The sequence below is a fragment of the Bos grunniens genome, chromosome 21 (assembly GCF_055505025.1).
Source record: "Bos grunniens cultivar Pamir isolate PY7600 chromosome 21, Bosgru_T2T1.0, whole genome shotgun sequence".
Taxonomy (NCBI): domain Eukaryota; kingdom Metazoa; phylum Chordata; class Mammalia; order Artiodactyla; family Bovidae; genus Bos; species Bos grunniens.
Window position 1 is genome coordinate 25,624,471 of NC_141185.1, and position 23,413 is coordinate 25,647,883.

General features: G+C 38.2%; 1 protein-coding gene and 1 pseudogene across 6 annotated transcripts in view; both read left to right on the forward strand.

The window, feature by feature from the left end:
• The first annotated feature begins 357 nt into the window (after window positions 1-357).
• The window catches only part of EAPP (E2F associated phosphoprotein), a 49,691-nt gene continuing 26,635 nt past the window's right edge, over window positions 358-23,413 (forward strand). For 2 of the 5 annotated variants that reach the window (XR_015149768.1, XM_086363627.1), the window contains exons 1-5: window positions 358-512; window positions 3,488-3,669; window positions 4,764-4,856; window positions 6,148-6,265; window positions 8,902-9,015. Coding sequence is in view for 4 of the 5 variants with exons in the window: in XM_086363627.1 (XP_086219753.1) it covers window positions 415-512; window positions 3,488-3,669; window positions 4,764-4,856; window positions 6,148-6,265; window positions 8,902-9,015 (605 nt within the window). In the remaining variant the exon portion in view is untranslated. Of the gene's footprint in view, window positions 691-3,487; window positions 3,670-4,763; window positions 4,857-6,147; window positions 6,266-8,901; window positions 9,016-14,562; window positions 16,583-23,413 lie in introns of those variants that run through there. The other 3 variants (XM_086363626.1, XM_086363625.1, XM_086363628.1) reach the window with 3 other exon arrangements.
• On the forward strand, window positions 20,221-21,217 carry LOC147349286 (small ribosomal subunit protein eS25 pseudogene; annotated as a pseudogene). Its single transcript, XR_015149769.1, has one exon. The product of XR_015149769.1 is annotated as a small ribosomal subunit protein eS25 pseudogene (transcript).

The following is a 23,413-nucleotide window of genomic DNA, read 5'->3' on the forward strand; positions in this document are numbered from 1 at the left end:
GAAAAGGCAGAAGTGTTTCAGGCGACGAGGCTGGAGGGACGTCGAAAGCTAGTGTCTGGAGACCTACTGGCCCTGATCTAAGGCTACAAGTCCCTCAGCATATAGATTTCTGGTTTTTCATGTCACAACGTGAAACACGGCAAGTGGAGTGTTTATCTCACATACTGCCATTTATGAGGGTGCTGACTGCAACTTCCAGTAATAAGGTAGCGGCTTCCTATGTTCCAAATAGGAACATATTCCTGTTGCGAAGGGTAGCAGCAGGTCTTTGGGACCCGCCTGCCGTACCAGCCCTTCGCTGGGAATAACCGCGCAGGCGCGCATTAAGGACTCGGAAGTGCGGGCGGAAGTTGTGTCGGAGCACTTTAGGGAAGGGACCTGCGGAGTAAACAGTCATTCGGCAGACGCCTGTGGATGGTATCGGAGGGGCTAGTCACTATGAACCGCCTCCAAGACGACTATGACCCGTACGCAGTTGAGGAGCCTAGCGACGAGGAGCCGGCTTTGAGCAGGTGGGCCCCTGGCCCGCCCCGTCCCCCTGCCTCTCCCCGGCCCCCGAGGCTTCGGACCAAGGTCGGACCTCAGCCTCCCGACTTGCTGCGCTTTCCGGGCCCTTTCGGATACTCCGGCCAGCGGTTCGGGACCCTGTCGCACCCCGCTGTCGTCTGTGGGACTCCGCCGGGGGTTCTGGTGAGGTCTTGCAGTCACGGGGGAGGCAGGATCGAAATTGGCGCAGGGAAGGGCCATAGTCCATATTCTGGAATTAAGCGTAAGATTCAAAAGCCGTGAGGTCGAATCCTGCTTCTGCAGCTTACCAGCACTGTGACTGAGGGCCAGTCTCTTATCGTCGGTTTCTCGTTTGTAAAAAGGAAGTATAATAAACATCTCGAGTTTGTTGTGAGGCACTTGGGACTTAACTGTGAATTGAACATCATGAAGATTAAATTGCCATAAACAGAAATTAGGCTATTGTATGCTTGCTCTGGGCTACGGAGATCAGACATAAGATTTTTTGTCTTCGACAGGTTTAACGGTAAAGTAGGGGACATAAGATAGATAAGTATCTTGCGAGATACAGGTCTTGGAAATAAACGTGTATTGCAGAAGAGCGCTGTAGAAAAAGATGACCTGGGATAGTTACAGATGAAGTTCCACGGGAATTTCCAGAAGGGAGGGATTAATCCTACCTGGGGGAAACTTGCAATTATGTTGACTAGGTATTTCCAGGCAAGTTTAGCCATTTTTAAAGCTGTCAGCAGATCCTGTTCATAAACTTAAAAACATTCTGTCCGACTAGTTTTCTGTGAAACCGTTTTTCTCTTAATCACAGTGCTTCCTCATACTATCCTGAGGAAGGTTTATAGGATGGGAGATCAGACTGCTGTGAGGATTTCTGTTGTGGGAAATGAGGATGGATTCCAGGATTCCCTTATGAAGAGTTTCACTTAGGGGCCCAGTCTGTGAAAGTAGGTCTCAATTAGTAATTCAGTTTGATTGGTTTCAGTGTTTCCTGAACTTGAGTTATTCTTCCATTATCATTCCCATATTCACCCTTGTTATTATTCATTTAATATTTTTCTTTAAGTCAGTTTACATTTTTGTAGTTAAATGCCTTTTTTTTTTGGCTCACAGTTTGTGGGATCTTAGTTCCCTAACGGGGGATTGAACCTGGGCCCCCAGCAGTGGAAGCACAGAGTCCTAACCACTGGATCACCAGGGAATTCCCATGTAGTTAAATATTTGTAAGGAGACTTTATATTCCTGTGATGGTTGCCACTGGTAAGGTAACTGTAAATACTTTGAAAACAAAACAGTGTTTTAGGCAGTATTGCCTGCTGAATCCAATGCTTGTTTTGGAAAGGGAAATTGTGTTAGAGAGGTGTTTAAGAGGTGTCTGTCAGGATTTGATTTTACTCTATCTAGAAGTGACTCCTTTATCGCCTGTTACTGTTTCATGGAAGCTGGCAGAACACATGAGTCTCCCGAGTAAGAGACACCTCACAGTAGAGCAAGCAGTCTGAGCATCCCGTTTGTGTTGGTTGCTCTTGCTTCCAACTCCCATCTATAGGAGTTACTTGGAGAGGCCCACATGGCTGCTAGGTGTTCAGTGGGTTGGTATCATAGCTGAGGACCACTTGGGCTTGGAGAATGCACCTTTTACAGCAGGCAGTAAATATGCCACTAGATGCCAGTAACCCCTCCTCCCACATCCCAGTTGTGACAATCAAAAATATCTCTAGCTGTGCCATATGTTCCCTAGGAGGCAAAATTGCCCCCAGTTGAAGAGTACTGTGATAGTTCAAGGGTAACAGTGAAAGATAAGCCTGAAAAGATAAGTTGAAACCAGATTGTGGAAGATTCTTTTGAATGCTGTACTCGGAGTTTTGGTCATGGATGATTTTCTTTTGGATTTGGGTAGTGATGTGATAACAGTTCTTTAGGAATAATATGCTGGCCTCAGGGTTCAGGGTGGAAGGAAGCAGAAGAGTTTTGAGACCTGGAGATCATTAGGCCTTGATGGTACAGGCAGAGATAAGAGAACCTGAGTGAATATAGAGGTGATGAAAAAAGGGAGCATGCTGATCAGGATGGGGAATTTTCTTGGGAGTAAAATCTGGATAAGGCCTCTGTCATTAGCAAAATTGATTGGCATGAGTTGTATTATTCTTATTTACCTTCTTCTGGTGTATTAATAGAAGAGAAAAATAGTGAAGCAAAACCCGTGAATAGTCTGTAACTGTTCATCAGACCATGAATAATTGAACATGATATATGTACTGTTGACTGTATTAGAAATGTCTTAGGCATTTCATCTGGATAACATTTCATTTCTTCTGATACCTGGTTTAATTCCATACTGCTATTGATGGGGAAACCCAGGCACAGAAGGGCAAATCGGCATACATTGCTCAGGAGAATTTGGAATATACTTTAGGTCTCTCTCTCTTTTTATAGTTCCCTGTAGCACTGTGCCTTTTAAACTGTGATATTTATTTACTGTCTGTTAACATTTTGTGTGGATATATTGGCTGTCTGTTACATATATTAAGTTTTATTTAAGTGTCCAGACTTTGAAACAAACGCCCAGTAAAATTTTCATTGCTGATAGAATTACGAATTGGTGCAATACACTTGAAAAGTAGTGTGATAATTCCAGAAGTCAGAAGGATGTTTATGTCTAATTTTAGACATTTAACCTAAGGAAATCAACAGAAACAAAATTATATATCCAGAGCTATTCATTGTATGTGTTTAATAGCAAGGACAAATAACTATACAGCATCTGCAAGAGGAAATGGTATGCAGACATTAAAAAATATGTTTGGAAATATGCAGAAATGGTTGAAGTCAGAAGAGCTGTATGTAATGACAGCTGAATCCAGTGCAACCTTATGAAACTTAAAATTGTTGGGCAATGGGATGATAGGTGTTCAAGTTATTTTAATACTTTAATATTCATGTTCTTTGTGATTTAAATGTGTTCTAGTTCTGAAGATGAGGTGGATGTGCTTTTACATGGAACTCCTGACCAAAAACGAAAACTTATCAGAGAATGCCTTACTGGGGAAAGTGAATCCTCTAGTGAAGATGAATTTGAAAAAGAAATGGAAGCTGAATTAAATTCTACCATAAAAACAATGGAGGACAAGTTATCTTCTCTAGAAACAGGTAAACTTTTAGTTCGATTCTCACATAGATATTTTTCTAAGCTCCATAACGGCAGAGACCCTTATTTGCGTTCTGTTGTGTCCCCAGCACTTTCAGTCCGTGCCCAGTAAACACGTCTTGAGTGAATGAATAAATGTACTTGGCAACCTGAGCGTGCTTTTCTTTCATTGCTAGTGCAGACTTTTCCTGCGGTGCTGGAAAGAGGCTGTTAAGCGTTGTTTACTTATATGATTTCCTTTTGTACTTTTTACCCTAGGATAAAGAAAGAAAGACACATTAGCTTATAGAAGTACTTTTTAGGTTATGTAACACTGATATAGCAGATTGAGCAATGTGTCACCACGAATTCCTGTCTTATTTTAGTAAGTAATGAAATATACTTAATTCTGGTGCATGGTCTGTTATGTAAAATGTACCTGCCTTGAAAACTTTTGTGAAAGTAGGACTCCTCAGCATTGGTTTCCATATTGTTATGCTATATATTAACTATTAAGAATTGAAAGAATATATGATAATGATCAAAGCAAAGGCAGATATTAATTAAGAGGAAGAATTAGGGATGTACGCATATGATGACAGAAGTATAGGTAATGTCACGGCACTGGGCACTACTGAGGAGAGGAAGAACATGTCCTTGACTCATTCCTCCTGACTCTTTATAGAGCTCTTATCCTCTTTTTTCTAAAGTCCCTTAAAACAAGATGTTTATTTCCTGTTCTCTACAGTATACTGCATGGCTGAAAGGTAGAGATATATATGCTGGTAACTTGAAAATATGGCTATTTTGTTTAATTAGATGTGCTTTTATCATTATCATATGTGCTTTCAGTCTCTTTCTGGCAAGAGAGAAAGAATAATTTTCTCATGATTTGGAACACATATTCGAGGACGAGAAGTTCTCTGTAATTGCATAGGGCACAGAAATACAGTAAGTCATTGACTCCAATAAGTCATTGATGTGAAAGTATTTTTCCACTGAAATGAAATTGGGAATGAGCCGATAGCAGTTTGAAGTGATGGAAGAATGTATGGAGTTTTTTATCTTGTCAATTCTGTATTTTTTAGTCTTTAAACTTCCTTTATGGTTTGACTAGGGTCTTCAGGAGATGGGATAGTTGGAACAGCTCCGACAAAGTACTATGACAATATATATTTTGATTCTGATTCTGAAGATGAAGACAAAGCAGGTAAGGAACATGTTTACCAGGTTTAGCAGCTATATTTTATGAAAGAAGTTTTACCTAGCAATTTGATATTAGGTTTTCCCTTTGAGTTTTATCTTTTAAGAAATTGCAGGTGGTTGATGTGAAAACAAAAGCAGGATTGTGCGTAGAACAGATGGAAGCACACACACCTGAGGGCCTGGGACTAGGGCAGCGTGCAGAGGCGCATCTGGGGAGAGGAGGAGAGTCCTGACTCAGTAGCTCTCTGCTCAAGGCTCTCGGCCTCTTTTTCCTTCAGGGTTCTTTAGCACAGCAGCATTTGCTTTCACGACTGCAGATAGTTTCTAGGTTTTACTCTCTTGTAGAATTTTCCCTAAGTTGTTGCTTTTTAAAAAAAAATCAACCTCTCTGTTCTTTGAAATTGATTTTGTATAAATTAGAATTTTTTTTGGCTGTAGTGAGTCTTCATTGCTGCGTGCAGGCTTCCTCTAGTTGCGGCGAGCAGGGGCTACTCTTGGTTGCAGTCGTGGGCTTCTTATTGCAGTGGCTTCTCTCGTTGTGGAGCATAGGCTCTAGGCACCGGGCTGAGGCTGTAGTTGCTCTGCGGCATGTGGGATCTTCCCAGACAAGGGATGGAAGTGGTGTCTCTTGCATTGCAAGGCAGATTCTTAACCACTGGACCACCAGGGAAGCCCCTGATTTTGTGTAAATTTTGAGCAAAGTTGAGCATAATGACAAGAGCTAAAACTAAATTATATCAGTAGTTATGATGGAATACATACATAACATATTTATAAGGTAAAGAAATGATTTTATATTTTTATATATTGTTGCATAAATATTGACTTGTTCAAGTTGGTCTAGTATATGTATATGATCATAGTGTTCCACTCATTTTTGTTCTGAAATCAGTCGCATTTAATGTATGAGAACTTATGGAAAATTTAAGACATCAAAAATAGTTTCTAAGGAATTCCCTGGTGGTCCAGTGGTTGAGACTCCATGGTTCCACTTCTGGAAGTCTGGGTTTGATCCCTGGTCTGGGGAGCTAAGATTCTGCAAGCCGAGCAGTGCAACCAAAAAAAAAAAAATTAGTGTCTGTTCTTGACTTGATTTGGGTGGCTTTTTTGAGACTCTGACTTCTCATTATTTGAACTCGGTTCTGAACTTTATTTGGAGGAATAGTTTAAAAAAATTTTTTTAGGAAGATAGAAAAAATGTATACCTTAGGAAATAGGATTCTTCATTTTGTGTAAAAGAAGGTGTGAATTTTAGACATGCTACTTAGCCATATTCTTAACATTTTCAAAATTAGCACAAGTGACCAAGAAAAAAAAGAAGAAACAACACAGAATTCCAACAAATGATGAATTACTATATGATCCTGAAAAAGATAACAGAGATCAGGCCTGGGTTGACGCACAGAGAAGAGGGTAAGAACTTAAATTTAATATTTCAAATCTTTAGGGAAAATGATTAAAAGATGATTTTCACTGTACTTAGGTTTTGAGTGTATGTGTGTATGTTTATAGAGACTTTGCTGGTGGCTAAGATGGTGAGGGATCTGCCTGTAATGCAGGAGACCCGGGTCATGCATAAAGAAAGTTTGAGAAAAAAAACTACTGAATATTTTGAAAATGAAAAGCAAATTTCAGTCAGGCCATTGGTTATTTATTTATTTTTATTTGAAATATAGCATCATGGACTCAATGGACATGAATCTGAGCAAACTCTGGGCAATAGTGAAAGACAGGGAAGCCTGGTGTGCTGGAGTCCATGGGGTCACAAAGAGCTGGACACGACTCAGTGACTGAAGAGCAACAGCATAGTTGATTAACAATGTCGTGCCAATGTCTGCTGTACAGCAAAGTGACTCAGTTATATACATATATACATTCTTTAGACCATTTATTTTTTAAAAACTGTTGTTGAATTCAAACTGCTGTAGTTAGTCAAGTCTCTCCCTTCAAGAAACAAAGCTGACTTCTTTCAAATAAGCAGTATAAAATTACTTAGAGATTAAAAGTTTATATGGGAAATTCCCTGGGGGTCCAGTGGTTAGGACTCCACGTTTCCACTGCAAGGTGCTCAGGTTCGATTCCTGGTTGGAGAACTAAAATCCCGCATGCCTCAGCATGGCCAAAAGTAAAAGAGTTTATGTGGATTAAGAGTGGATGTTATGTTTTCTATTTGAATACTTGAATCATGTTTACAAATTTGACTTTTTAAAGTTGAGGTAAAATTCACATGACGTAATGTTAACCATTTTGAAGTTAGCAGTTCAGTGGCATTTAGTGTGTTCACAGGGGTGTGTGCAACCACTTCCTATGTTGTTTCAAGTCATTTCCATCATTTCAAGAGGAAACTCCACACTCTATTTCAAATTTGATTTGATGAAGATCGATTTATCATAAAAATGAAAGCTGAAAGCTTATCACTGTTACCTAATGTTACCCTAGCCTGCCTGAGCTTCAGAATCACTGGTGAGAGTGAAATGCAAACCCTTGGGTCCTACTCCAGGAAGTTTCGATTCATCGAGGGTGGGGCCCAGGAATCTATAGTTGTCCAGTCCAGAGGGAATGTGATGCTGTGTGGGTCTTTGTGTACCACCTTTTAGCTTCCACTCTTCCACTTTGTTCTTTTTTCCTCTCTCAGTTTCATCCGTGCACCACTTACAGCTGTCGCTGGCATTTAAGTGATGAGTAGTTTTCACACCTACAGTGTGAGATGAACATTTTAAGTGCTATGAGCGCTGTTGAAATAATTAAGGAGCTTAAGATCTAGCTCCTGATTCCGGTAACAGAAGTTGTCAGTGACTTAAGATGGAATGTATTTTCATTGTTATGTAATCTTGAGAAGTAACATCTATAAGCCCCTTTTAAGAATATATCCTTTTATACTTTAGTGTCTTTGTAAGTAAATTCATACTTTATTTTTTCAATCAGCACATATTTGTTGAGCACTTACTATACGCAAAACACTGTTCCAGACTTTTGAAATACAAAAGGGAACAAAACAGACTAAGATTCTTAGACACTTAGAGCTTACAATGCTTGCTTTTTAAAAGTAGCTTTATTGATGTGTGTGTGTTTAATTAGTAGACTTTTTTAGAATAATTTTAGAGGTACAGAAAAATTCAGCTGGTAATACAGAGAATTTCCTTATTACTCCCTGCAACCAACAGCAAGACGACCTGACCACTGGACTGCCAGGGAATCCCCCCAGATTTCCTTAGTTTTTATCCTAATATCTATATTCTCTTCCAAGAGCCCATCTGGGATACCATGTTACATTTAGTTGTCATGTCTACTGAGGCTTTTCTTGGCTATGAGTTTCTCAGACTTTCCTTGGTTTTTATGACTTTAACAGTTTTGAGGAGCATGGGTCAGGAATATTGTGGGAGGGTCCTCTATTGGAATTTATCTAATGCTTTTCTCATGATCAGACTGGAATTAGAGGTTTTGGGGCGAAAGACCATAGACGTCAAGTGCCGTTTTCATCACTTTGTATCAAGGGCACATACTATCAAGCATGATTTAGTTTCTCAGCTGTAAAGTTCCTCTTTCCACACCTTTCTGTACCTTCTATTTGGAAGGATGTTATTATATTTAGCCTAGACTTAAGGAGTCATGTTCCATCTCCTTTAGGGGAGAGTATCTTCATAAATTATTTGTAGTTCTTACATATGGGAGATGTGTCTGTTCTCCCTTTATTTACATATTAAGTCATTTATATCAGCATAGAGTCATGGGTATTTATTTATACTTTGCTTATAATTTAACACTGTTTTATTTCAGTGCTCTAATTGTTTTAATTTCAGTCATCAGGGGCTCTTTGAGTTGACTCCTGTGCCCCTTTAACATACTGTCTCATGGATTTTTGGTTTTGTTTTTTCTTTTTGAGTACCGCCTTACTTTCTGGCACTACAGGATGTTCCAGGTCTACCTTATGTGCCCCATTCCTAGAATTAACCATTTTTCTAAAGGGTACTGATTTCTTTTATTGGAAAGTGGCCTTAGAAAGGAAGATCTGGCTTTAATGTGCTTCACCCTTCCTCTTTCTGTTCTAGCTACCATGGTTTTGGAATACAGCGACCACGTCAACAACAGCAGCCTGTTCCGAATAGCGATGCTGTCTTGAATTGCCCTGCCTGCATGACTACACTATGTCTTGATTGCCAAAGGTAACTGATAAAGAGTAACAACACACACATACACACACACGCATGAAAATAAAACCACTTGGTGGTCCTTGTTTAAATAGACTTTTGAGGTACTTAGGAATTCTGATAAAGTTCTGTCCTCATATATCCCTTGTGCTGCACGACTAATCTTTATAGAAATAATTTTGATTATATGTGGTCTAACTAGGTTTTCTAATAAGTACTTGCCAGTGCTGATAAGGATTCAGTAAAACTGCATATATATTTTAAGATGATGAAATCTCTCAAATAGACTCATTCTTTTTTTCTATTGTGATAACATAAAATTTACTATTTTAAGCATTTAAAAATGTTGCTGTAAGAGTATTTCATTTGAATATTCAATTTATTGTTAGCTAGACCATTTAAGAATTAAATCTTTTCCCAGCTTTATTGAGATGTAATTGACATATACCATTGTATAAGCTTTAGGTATACAGTATACAGTGTAATGATTAGATATTCAAATATATTGCAGGATGATTACCACAATAAGGTTAGTTAACACAGCCATCACCTTACATAGTTCCTTTTTTTGGGTAGTGAAAACTTTTAAGATCTACTCTCAGCATTTTTCAAGTATGTGATACAGCGGGAGGCTTGGGTTTGATCCCTGGGTTGGGAAGATCCCCAGGAGGAGGTCATGGCAACCCACTCAGTGTTCTTACCTGGAGAATCCCTATGGACAGAGGAGCCTGGTGGGTTACAGTCCATGCAATTGCAAAGAGTCAGACACGACTGAGCAACTAAGCACACACATACACACACACACACACACACACACACACAAAACTAAGCACAGTACATTGTTAACTATAGTCATCATGCTATACATGCATCTCCAGAGCTTAATCATTATAACTGGAAGTTTGTATCTTTTGACCACCTTCATCCACCTACCCTCCCCCACCAACTTTTTTTTTAATATAAATTTATTTATTTTAATTGGAGGCTAATTACTTTACAATATTGTATTGGTTTTGCCATACATCAACATGAATCTGCCACGGGTATACACGTGTTCCCCATCCTGAACCCCTCTCCCACCTCCCTCCCCATACCATCCCTCTGGGTCATCCCAGTGCACCAGCCCCGAGCATCCTGTATCATGCATCCAACCTGGACTGGCGATCCATTTCACATATGATATTATACATGTTTCAATGCCATTCTCCCAAATCATCCCACCCTCGCCCTCTCCCACAGAGTCCAAAAGACTGTTCTATACATCAGTGTCTCTTTTGCTGTCTCACAATACAGGGTTATCGTTACCATCTTTCTAAATTCCATATATATGTGTTAGTATACTGTATTGGTGTTTTTCTTTCTGGCTTACTTCAGTCTGTATAATAGGCTCCAGTTTCATCCATCTCATTAGAACTGATTCAAATGTATTATTTTTAATGGCTGAGTAATACTCCATTGTGCATATGTACCACAGCTTTCTTATTAATTCATCTGCTGATGGACATCTAGGTTGCTTCCATGCCCTGGCTATTATAAACAGTGTTGCGATGAACATTGTCTCCCCCACCAACTTTATGAGTTCAGTTGTTTGGTTTCTTTTTTTTTTTGGATTTCACATATAAGTGAGATCATACACTCTTTGTCTTTCTCTTTCTGACTTATTTCACTTAGCATAATTCCTTCAAGCTCCATCCATGTTGTTACAAATGGCAGGATTTTTTTTTTTTTCTTTTTAGTGGCTGAATAATATTCTATTGTGTGTATATACCATATTTTCTTTATTTATTCATCAGTCGATGGACATGTATGTTGTTTCCACATCTTGGCTGTTGTAAATGCTGTAATGGGTTTTTGGGAGGAAGACCACTGAAGTAAAGTGCCATTTTCATCACATTATATCATAGGCAACAAGCTATCAACATGATTTATGGCTATTAATGTTGACCTTGATCACCTGGCTAAGGTGAGGGCTCAGATGTCTCTTTGAGAGAGTATTTTCATTCCTTTGTATACATTCCCAACAGTGGGATTGCTAGATCATATGATGGTTCTCTTTTTGAGGCTCCTCTGTACTGTTTTCCATGGTGGCTGTACCAATTTACATTCCTACCAGTAGTACACAAGGGTTCACTTTTGTTATCTTTTGACTTTTTGATCATATCTATTCTATGAGGTGATATTTTACTGTAGTTTTGAGGTGATGATCTTACAGTAGTTTTGATATGTAGTTCCCTGATAATATTGAGTACCTTTTTGTATACCCGTTAGCCATTTGTATGTCTTATTTGTAAAAATGTCTATTCAACTTCTTTGCCCACTTATTAATTGGATTTTTTTATATTGAGTTCCTTATATATTTTGGAGATTAACCCTCTATGAGATATATAATTTGCAAATATTTTTTCCCATTCCATAGGTTGCCTTTTTATTTTGTTGATTGTTTCTTTGCTGCGCAGAAGCTTTTTAGTTTGATGGAGTTCCCATTTGTTTATTTTTGCTTTTGTTGCTTGTGCCTTAGGTGTCAGCTCCAAAACATTGCCAAGACCAGTGTTAAGGAGCTTTTTTTTAGGTTTTCTTTTAGGAGTTTTACGATTTCAAATTTTAAGTTGTAGTCTTTATTTCAAATTAATTTTTGTGAGTGGTGTAAGTTAAGGGTCCAATTTCATTTTTTTGCCTATGAATATCTAGTTTTCCCAATACCAGTTATTGAAGAGATTGTCTTTTCCCCATTGAATATTCTTGACTCCTTCCCAAATATTAGTTTATGGTACATGCATGGGTTTATTTCTGGGCTCTTGGTTCTGTTCTGTTGATCAAAGAGTCTGGTTTTTTATGCCAATCCCATACTGTTTTGATTACTGTAGCTTCGCAGCATAGTTAGAAATCAGGAAGTGCGATGCCTCTAGCTTTGTTCTTGTTTCTCAAGATCGTTTTGGTTATTTGAGGTCTTTTATGGTTCCATACAAACTTTAGAATTTTTTATGTTTCTATGAAAAATGCCACTGGAATTTTGATGAAGGTTGCATTGACTCTATAAAATGGCTTTGGGTAGCATGGACATTGTAGCAGTCTCTGAGCTTGGGATATCTTTACATTTATTTGTGTTTTCTTCAATTTCTTTCATCACTGTCATAGTTTTCAGTGTATAGATCCTTCACCTCCTTGGTTAAATTTATTCCTAAGTATTTCATTATTTTTATGTTATTGTGAATGAGATTGTTTTCTTAATTTCTCAGTTTGTTGTTAGTGAAAATGCAACAGATTTTTGTTGATTGCTTGTGTATCCTGAATCTTTGCTGAATTCATTAGTTCTAACATTTTCTTTTTGGAATCTTTAGAGTTTTGTATACATAAGATCATGTCATCTGGAAACAGGGATACTTTTACTTCTTTCTTTTCTGTTTGGTTACCTTTTCTTTTTTTTAACCTGATTGCTTTGACTAAGATTTCTAGAAATATATTGAATAGGAGTGGTGAGAATGGACACTCTTATCTTGTTGCCTGTTTTAACCTTTTTTTTTTTAACTTTAAACTTTTTATTTTGTTTTGGGGTATAGCCAATTGACGATGTTGTGGTAGTTTCAGATGAATAGCAAAGGGACTCAGCCATATATATATATTTATCCATTCTCCCCCAAACCCCTTCCCATCCTTGCACATAACGTTGAGCAGAGTTTCCTGTGCTATATACAATAGGTCCTTGTTGGTTATCCATGTTAAATATAGCAGTGTGCACCTGACCTTCCAGTGTACATTTAAGTGACATGAACTACAGTACAATGGTACAGCCATCATGACTCTCCATTTCCAGAACTTGTTCATCACTCCATTTAGGAACTGTTTCCCCAGTAGACAGTAAGTCACCATTCTCCATCTGTACCTATCCCAGCCTCTGGTAATCTCTATTCTACTTTCCTTTTGGATTGTTCTTTGCTAGTGTATAGAAACAGCAGATTTTTATGTCTTCATTTTGCACTCTGCAACTTTGCTGCCTTAATTTATTAGCTCTGATAGTTTTTTGTGTAATCTTTATAGAACTTTAAACATAATATCATGTCATCTGTGAACAGAGAAGATTTTACTTCTTCCTTTCCGGTTTGGATGCCTTTTATTTCTTTTCCTTACCTCATTGCACTTATTATAACTTTCAAGTTGGATAGAAGTGGTAAAATCAGGTATTTTTTGTCTTGTTCCCTTGTCTTAGAGGAAAAGTTTTGTCTTTCATCATTGAGTATGATGTTAGCTATAAATTTTTCATATATGGCCTTTATTATATTGAGTTCCTTATATTAGTTTTTGGGTATTTTTTATTATGAAAGAGTGTTGAATTTTTCAAATGCTTTTTATGCATCAATTGAGAAGATCATGTATTTTTTTATCCCCGTCATTCTATTAATCCAAATATACTCTTGCCTTTTTCCTCCTTTTTTTGCCAGTAGCCTTATAAACGTCTAACTTAGTCCGTGTTCTAAATCAGGTTAACTGAAACTAAATGATGATGCAGGTGGTAGATTTGTTCTAGTCACTGAGTAGCCAGATGTGGTTTTACTCTTACTAGCTAACTTGAGGTTTCTGATCATCTGCAACAATGAATTTTTGTAGTCTCCATTTGAACTCTTAAGTTTTTTGTATATAAATTGACACCTAGAGTGGGAAATAAAGAAAAAGTAAAGTACCTTTGTATTTAAGTTGCTTCTCTTTTAAATTAAACCATACTGCTGTGTTACAGGATTCCTATACCCAAAAGAAGTTGCTTCAAGATCTAACAGTAGAAATTGGTCTTGGTAAAAATTGTGTTCCATATGAATACAGGATTCCAATATGGTGGAGTATAAATGTAATTTTTATGGTCTCACCTAGAGAAGCACCAGCCTGGTGGTTGGTGGAAGAGGAAAAGATCAGAGTTTAGAACCAGTGGAGGCATAACTTGACTTCACTGTTTTTAGCCAAATAGATATTTCTGTTGCATGAGCTTTAAGGCAGAGAAAAGAAAAGTAACAGTAATTACTAAGTCAAGAAAAGTAGGAAAAAACATTAAAAAAGTTATTTGAGGAGAACAAAGAAAGCATTATTTATTCTTTAGACTATTGGAGTGAAGCCAAGAATGGACATAATAAAGTCAGGTGCTCTTTAAGCATTTAAAATTGTAGCTTTTACTAAAATAGTGACCAGAATGGCACCACCTGTAATGAGAGGAGGGCAGAGTCTCAGGCCACAATAGGAAAAGATGCAGTCAAAGAATTTTTAAACATTACCTCTCAAGTTTCCAACAACTTTTCTTGTCTTTCTGTGTTGGAAGAGCAAATCAAAAACTTTTTCTACTGATGTAAAAGTTAGTTTTAGAGCAGTAGAATATATTCATTCTTTATTATCTATTTTTGTAACAGGTCCCTTCCTGTTCTTAAAATAACTCTTAAAAGTTTTTGAATTTCTTGTTTTGTTCTCATGTTTTAACTTTGTTTGGTATTTCAGTAAGTTTTTGATAGTCTTAAATTTTTATCTAAATGTGTAACTATTAAAATAGAACATACATCCAAATTCTCCATTTCATTTTCCTCTTAGGCATGAATCATATAAAACCCAATACAGAGCAATGTTTGTAATGAATTGTTCTGTCAACAAGGAAGAGATTCTGAGATACAAACCCCCAGAGAACAGGAAGAAAAGGCGAGGCCATAAGAAGATGAGGTCTAACCAAGAAGGTGCTGCGGAGGAGGCAGAGACAGATGTGGAAGAAATCTATCACCCAGTCATGTGCACCGAATGTTCCACTGAAGTGGCAGTCTATGACAAGGATGAAGTCTTTCATTTTTTCAACGTTTTAGCAAGCCATTCCTAAATAGCCATGCTGGCATTTAATTGCCCAATACTGTACACAAGGCAAATACACATTTATGTTCTTCTTGCCTACTCATCTCAATGACAGTCTGAGTGGTTATTTGAGGAAGCAGTGTTTTATCTTTATCTTTTTGAAAGAAAATGGTTATCTGCTCTCATTCCCCCACTTCCTTTAAAGAAAAAGAAAATTTCCCCAGTTCTGATGGGATTCATTATTCATTCCTTTTTTGGATAGATATTTGGAAGCTGGGGCCTTTTATTTATTAAAGCTCTGTAGAATTAAAATGTTCTAGAGTTACAGGTAACTTTTGTTTCAGAGTATTACTTTTATTTTCTGTTTTGGATATACCCTTGGTGTACTTAAACTATATTGTTTCTGCTTAGAAGAATGTTTATTTCTCTTCTCCCCCATAGGATAGAGTGAACAGTATTTAGTAACTGTTAAAATTAGGTAGAGTTAGTATGGGGGTGCCTTGGGTAATTAACATAGGTCTTCCCTTAGAAGGATGGTAGTTACAAGTATTCTAGACTTAATGAATTAACATAGTAAAATAGAAAGTTGTGGGAAGGAAGAGCAAACTAACCCTCTAGCTTTAGACTTAAAAATTCTGTTGCTCTCTCTTGTGCTGCCATTTATTTCAGAATTGCTGTTGCAAGCAACCAAGGTTATTTTGTTTTTGCTCTTAATAATAGAAAAATCATTAGTGGCAGCTTGAAGGAAATTGCAGTGTAGGCATGTGTACATTTTAGCTTTTTTAAAAAAATATGACTGGACTCTTTCCAAAAACAACATTAGGAAGCTCAGGGTCCTCTTGTTATTTTAATAGAGATGTGATAGAATGAAAAAAAATCAGGAAATAGGTTTTAATTCAGGCTCTATCATGCTAATCTTTGGCAAGTCTGTTCCTGTGAGCTCCAGTTTTCTCATCTATAAAATGAAAAGATTAGAAAAGAGCAGTGATTTTCCACAGAGGTCAGGGCTCAACAGAGCTTGAGTGGGACTTCTGCTTTCTTCCTCAGAGAACGATATACATCCAGGAGGGAAAACATATCCTTTCCACCTCCCTGCCTTTTGCACTTTCTAAAAGGCTACACCTAAGGTGAACTGGAACCAGTGATAGTGTGGTATTTGTAGGAATTGGATGGAGGCAGAAGAATGATAAAGAATTTGCTTCTAGGAAATTTCCAGTGTCTTAATATCATAGTTGATCATTTTTGTGATATGCTGATATCTATCCAGTTGAATTGTGCTGGAGAAGACTCTTGAGAGTCCCTTGGATTGCACGGAGATCAAAGCAGTCAACCCTAAAGTACATCAACCGTGAATATTCATTGGAAGGACTGAGGTTGAAGCTGAAACTCCAATACTTTGGCCACCTGATGCAAAGAGCTGACTCATTTGAAAAGACCCTCATGCTGGGAAAGATTGAGGGCAGGAGGAGAAGGGGTGACGGGATCAAATGGTTGGATGGCATCATTGACTCAGTGGACATGAGTTTGAGCAAACTCCGGGAGATAGTGAAAGATAGGGAAGCCTGGCATATTGCAGTCTGTGAGGTTGCAAGGAGAGGTTGCAAGGAGTCGGACAGGACTGAGCAACAAAAATCCAGTTGAAAGAAATATGTATACTTTTAAATGTTTCAATATATATGCTTTTAAATGTTTCAGTCGACTGAGCGACTGATCTGATCTGATATACTTTTATGTTTCAACATATTGCCAGATAATACATTACAAAATAATACTACTGGTCTACTTATTTTAACCTTGTATTTGTCTTACTGTAGCTTTATAAGATCTTTTTCTGTCTTACTATCATTGTGTCAGGAGTCTGGGCATGGCTTAGCAGTATCTTCTACTGAGGGTCCAAAAAGGTTGTAATCCAGTTGTTGGCCAGGTTGTATTTTCATGTGAAGACTTGCCCAGGGAAGATTTCACTAACTGCTGCACTTCCAAGCTACTGCACATTGTGAGGTTGTGGGACTGAGGTTGCTGTTTTCTAGCTGGATGTAAGCCAGGTGCTGCTCTCTAGAAGCCTCCTGCCAGGATGTATCTATGCTTCTGTTTTGTGTTTTCATGTGTATCATTCATGAACCCTTTGTCCCCTGCATTGGAAGCGTTGCAGTTTCTTAACCACTGGATCACCGAGGAAGTTCCTGTGATTTCTTCTTTTCTAAGCCCCTTATCCTCCTTACCCCTAAATGTTTTGTCCTCACAATTCCCTAGCCCTCCCTTGCAGGAGTCACTGCCACCCACCTCTGAACCGTTATGTAATGTGGAAATGAAGGAGGCAGGCAGTTAGGGAATGGAGGGAGAAAAGGGAGACCCTACCCCATGTCATCAAATATTAAGATACACGCATATCCAATGTTGAATATCTTTTCTCAAAAAATTTTCTGAATGGATTATCCTGGTTTTGGAAATTAATTGACTGTGTTGACTCATTAATGATTTGATACGCATTTTAAGCAGTCATGGATATGTCAGAATTCTTGAGAAATGTAAAACTCTAATGTGCTAATTATTTTCAAATGTAAGGAAATTCATATGTTTTAAAATGAAAAATTAAGTTTATATATGAATTTAATGGAACATTTTAAAATTTTGTAGTTTAATTTTCTTAAATTGGTGTCTGCCCTTTTCATGCCTAGATCTCAGGCATTTTCTTGTATGTTTTCGTTTCTGGAAAAGTTTGCAGGCCCTGGGCTTCCTGCCTACAGTGTGAAATGGACAAATTGGATTTCATCAAGTCTTCCTATAGGAAGGGATCAGTAAGGGAACAAAAAGTTGGCAGTAGTTTTATCAACATCCCATCAGTTCAGTTCAGTTCAGTCACTCAGTCATGTCCGACTCTTTGAGACCCCATGAATCGCAGCACGACAGGCCTCCCTGTCCATCACCAATTCCCGGAGTTCACTCAAACTCACGTTCATCGAGTCGGTGATGCCATCCAGCCATCTCATCGTCTGTCATCCCCTTCTCCTCCTGCCCCCAATCCCCCCCAGCATCAGGGTCTTTTCCAATGAGTCAACTCTTTGCATGAGGTGGCCGAAGTATTGGAGTTTTAGCTTCAGCATCAGTCCTTCCAATGAACACCCAGGACTGATCTCCTTCAGAATGGACTGGTTGGATCTCTTCACAGTCCAAGGGACTCTCAAGAGTCTTCTCCAACACCACAGTTCAAAAGCATCAATTCTTCGGCTCTCTGCTTTCTTCACAGTCCAACTCTCACATCCATACATGACCACAGGAAAAGCAATAGCCTTGACTAGACGAACCTTTGTTGGCAAAGTAATATCTCTGCTTTTGAATATGCTATCTAGATTGGTCATAACTTTCCTTCCAAGGAGTAAGCATCTTGTAATTTCAGGTAATTAAGCAATTTCAGTAATTCTTAATAGCATGACAGATTTTATTATCTTTTAATAGGTATTAGCTAATGGGACCTAGGGAAGCACAGGAAAATTTCTTTTGCATTAAAGCAGTTCTAGGCAGAGTAGTATTTATTTAGAGTGATATATTGCCAGGGCTGCCACAACAAAATACCACAAACTAGGTGGCTTAAACAACAAATGTATTTTCTGACAGCTCAGGAGGTGGAAAGCCCAAGATCAAGGTCAGCAGGTTTGGTTTTTTGTTTTTGTCTTGAGTCTTCTTTGCCTGACTAGCAGAAGGCCACCTTGCTGTGTTTTCACATGACTTTTCTCTGTGTGTATGCAGGTCTGTCCTCATCTCTTCTTAATAAGGAAAGCAGTTACAATGGATTAGGGCCTACCTATGTGACCTCACTTTATTGTAATTACCTCACTACAGATCCTGTCTCCAAGCACAGTCATGTTATGATGCACCAGGGGTTCGGATTTCAACATATGCTTGTTGAGAAGATAAAATTAAGCCCATAACAATTGTCATCTTTTATTTTATGTAGTAGCAAACTTGATGATAAAGCACACTTCAATTAAGGTAAATCTGTTTTCCTACTGTCTTCCAATGGGAATATACTGCCCTCCCACCCCTCAGTGAAACATATCGATAGCAAGAGTAAGACCTTAAGCTCAAAAGCAGAAACAATTTTGAATTACTCTGTACTCTCCAGATCCTACCCCCGCAATTTTGATTTTATTCTTGCTGTTTTACCAAGTCTTTTCTTTATATTGTCTTCAGTCCTTCTTCAAATGATGAGCATACCTTCCAGATACAGAGTTGCTCCATTTCATGTGGAAGATTCTATAACTTGGCTTCCCTTTCCCCTTTTGTCCGAGATCTCAATGAACTGTTTTAAAAAAAAAAAACACCTAATTTTATGGAAGTAGAGTTGATTTACAATACTGTACTCTGCTCTGTAGCAGTGTGATTCAGATATATAGATAGGTATTCTTATCCATATGGTTTATTATAGAATATTGGATATAGTTCCCTGTGTTGTACAGTAGGACCTTGTTTATTCTATATATAATAGTTGTGTTTGCTAACCCCAACCCATCCTTCCCCCTTCCCCCTCTCCTTAACAACCACAAGTCAGTTCTGTATGTCTGCGAGTCTGTTTCCGTTCTGGTAGGTAAGTTTTCAATGAACTCTTCTACCACCTCACTTATCCCTGTCTTTTTTTTATTTCTCTTTCACCTTCCTTTTTATTTTCGGTGTTACTGTGTGCAAAGGCCTAGACATACAGAGTAAGAAGAAATACATGTTCTTTTCGTGAAGTTTACTGTCCAGTGTGGGAAGATGACCTTTAAAAAAAATGCACTGACTTTAGATGGTAACTGAGAGTTGTGATTTGATGTGAAAGCAAGGGGGTAGCTACTATAAGAGAATGTGTGTTTTAAATTTAAATAGAGCTTGGAGAAGGCCTAATGAAGTGGTATTTGAGGTGAAACCTCCCCATTGAGAAGAAGAGTTACTTTCCTGCAGATGGATATTTGCGTTGTTTTTCTTCCTATTTATTTTGCTGTTAAAAACATTGATGCTTTGAACATTCTTACACACATTTCTTGATGGATATTTCCAAGAATTTTAAGGTTAAATCTAGGAGTGTTAATTGTATGTTATTCTGTATGTGAATGTTTAGTTTTCAGGATGGTGCTGAATCATTTTCCACAATATTTATACCAATTTACATCCACGAAGGAAACAAAAGAAATTCCATTTAATAGGCTCCCCTGGTGGCTCAGTGGTGAATCCACCTGCCAGTGCAGGAGACATGGGTTCAATCCCTGATCTGGAAAGATCCCACATGGCGAGGAGCAGCTAAGCCCATGTGCCGCAGTTGAGCCTGTCTGTGCTCTGGAGCCTGGGAGCATCAACTACTGAGCCCATGTGCCCAGAGCCCGTGCTCTGCAGTGAGAGAAGCCACCGCAGCCTTTTTGTCCGGCATCATAGTGAGGCGGCAGTTGTTGCAGCTGCTCTCCGGGCTTCGCTGTGCCGCCCAAGGATGACAAGAAGAAGAAAGATGCCAGAAAGTCGACCAAGAAAGACAAAGATCCAGTGAACAAATCTGGGGCCAAAAAGAAGTGGTCCAAAGGCAAAGTTCAGGACAAGCTCAATACTAGTCTTGTTTGACAAAGCAACATGACAGACTCTGTAAAGAAGTTCCCAACTCTAAACTTATAACTCCAGCTGTTGTCTCTGAGAGTCTGAAGATTCGTGGTTCCCTGGCCAGGGCAGCCCTTCAGGAACTCCTTAGTAAAGGACTTATTAAACTGGTTTCAAAACACAGAGCTCAAGTGATTTACATCAGACACACCAAGGGTGGAAATGTCCCAGCTGCTGGTGAAGATGCATGAACAGGTCCCACCAACTGTAGATTTTGAAAAATAAAACTTTATTATCCCCTTCTGATAGCTATGTCAGAAGCTTTCTCTATCTCCTTTATACTTTAATAAAACTTTATTACACACACACAAAAAAACTTTATTAAATAAAAAAACAAAAATAAAAGCCACTGCAATGAGAAGCCTGCAACTAAAGAGTAGCCGCACTGCTCACCAAAATGAGAGAGAAGCCTGTGCAGCAATGAAGATCCAACACAACCAAAAAAAAAAAGACTCAGAGCCAGGGTTCATTAAAAAAAAAAAACAGAGAAATTCTATTTGAGAATCTCCCAAACTTCCCATAAGAATTTTCATTCTTGTCAGTACTTCACAAATTTAATTTTTACCAATCTAAATATGTATTTTTACCAATTTTTCATTGCAATTTTAATTTTATTTTCCTGATTATTATCTGTTTTTTTATTTTACTTTTTAAAATAAATTTAAAAATACATTGTGGGTAGCAGATTTTTGTGAGTGATATATTGCAAATATTTTCTCTCATTTTGTGGCTCTCATTTCACCTTCCTCATGGTTTCTTTTAATAAAGTTTTTTTAAGATGGTCGAATTTGTCATTTTATGGTTAACACTTTTTGTGTCTTGTTTAATAGCTCTCTCCTAACCCTGAGGTCACAGATAATTCTCTATTTTCTTTGAAATGTTTCTAAAATATGTACTCATATCTAATTATTTTATCTATCACTGATTCCTTTTTTCCTTGTGGATACTTAGCACTCTTTATTGAAAAGTCCATTCTTTCTCCAGTGACCTAAACGGCATCTCTGTCTTATCAAATTTCCAAGTGTGCATGGATCTGCTTCTGGGCTCTCCATTCTGTTTTATTGGTTGGTTGTTTTGTACCAGCACAGTGTACCATGTTCATTTCTGTGGCTTTATGGTAAGTCATGCTATTACATTTTAGAAGCAACCAGTAAAAGTTCTGTAAACCTATTTGAGATCTTAATTGGAAATTCATTTAATCTTTAGGTCATTTTTAAAGAAAATGACATCTTTACAATATTGAATCTTGCTATCAATGAACATGATATTGCTCCACTTACATTTCAATGAAGTTTTATAATTTTTTACATGCCACTCATGAATACCTTTTAAAAAGATTTATTTTGTAGGTTATAAGGAGCTCATGATCTGAGCCACAGTCAGCTCCAGGTACTCTTGGAAAAGACCCTGATGCTGGTAAAGATTGAAGGTAAAAGGAGAAGCGGGCAGCAGAGGTTGAGATGGTCAGATAGCATCACTGACTCAATAGACATGAATCTGACCAAACTCTGGGAGGACGGGGGAGTCTGATGTGCTGCAGTCCGTGGGGAAGCAAAGAGTCGGACACTGTTTAGTGACTGAACAATTCCTAGGTAACTAATGATTTTTATTATTTATTTAAATGGTCTATTTTTGGCTGTGCTGGGTCTTCGTTGTGCTGGCTTTTCTCTACTTGTGGTGAACAGGGGCTGCTCTGTTGCAGTGTGGGGGCTTCTCACTGTAGTGGCTTCTCTTGTGGGGCCTGGGCTCTGGGATACATGGGTTCAGTAGTTGCAGTTTCTGGGCTCTAGAGCATAGGCTCAGTAGTTGTGGCGCACAGGCTTAGTTGCTCCAAGGCATGTGGGATTCTCCTGGACCAGGGATCAAACCCATGTCTCCTGCATTGGCAGGTGATTCTTCACCACTGAGCCACCAGGGAAGCCCCTAAATTGTCTCTTTAAAAAAATTGCTTTCTAACTTTGTTATATAGATAGGCGACTGCTTTTTAACTTTTTCTCTCTCTCTCTTTTTTTTTTTTTTTTGCCATACCATGTGGCTTGCAGGATCTTAGTTCCCTACCAAGGATTGAACCCTGGGCCATGGCAGTTAAAGTGCCAAGTCCAAACCATGAGACTGCCAGGGAATTCCCGACTTTTTTTTTTTTTTCTTAACTTTAATTTTTATACAATTGTAGATTCATAGGAAGGTGTAAAAATAGTACGGAGAGTTCCATGTACTCTACCCAGTTTCCCAATGGTTCTGTCTTATGTGGATATAGTACAGTATCAAAGCCAAGAAATGGACATTGGTGCAACATATATGTATAGTTCTGTGTCATTTTGTCAAGTGTGTGGATTCCTGTAACCATCAATGCTATCAAGAAACATCTATTCCATTACCACAAAGCTCTCCCTCATGCTGCCCATTTATGGATCTACCTACCCGGCATTCGAGTATTATTTTTAGACCCTGGTAGTTAATAATCTATTCTCCATATCTGTAATTTTATCATTTTGAGGAATTTATCTAAATGGACTCATACAATACATAGTCTTCTGAGAATTTTTTTTTTCACTCGGTATAAATGCCCTGAGATCCATCCAAATCACTGCATGTGTCAGTAGGTCATTCCTTTTTTATTTCATTTTCTGGATGTATTCAGTTTGTTTAGTCATTCAGCTATTGAAGGAGCAATTGCTTTTTAAATATAAAAGCAAATGCCCACTTTAATCATAATTCTGAATTGCTTTTTTTGTGTTAATATCTATGGTTTTATAAAGCATAGTAAACTAAGCTAGGTATTATTATTTTGCATTTTGGCCACGGCACATGGCACATGGCACATGGCCACGTTCTCTGACCAGGGATCAAACTCGCCCCCTGTAGTGGAAATGTGGAGTCTTAACCACTGGACTGCCAGGGAAGTCCCAGTATTATTAATTTTTATTGGTTAATAAGATTTGCTATGCTATGCTAAGTCACCGGTCGTGTCTGACTCTTTGCG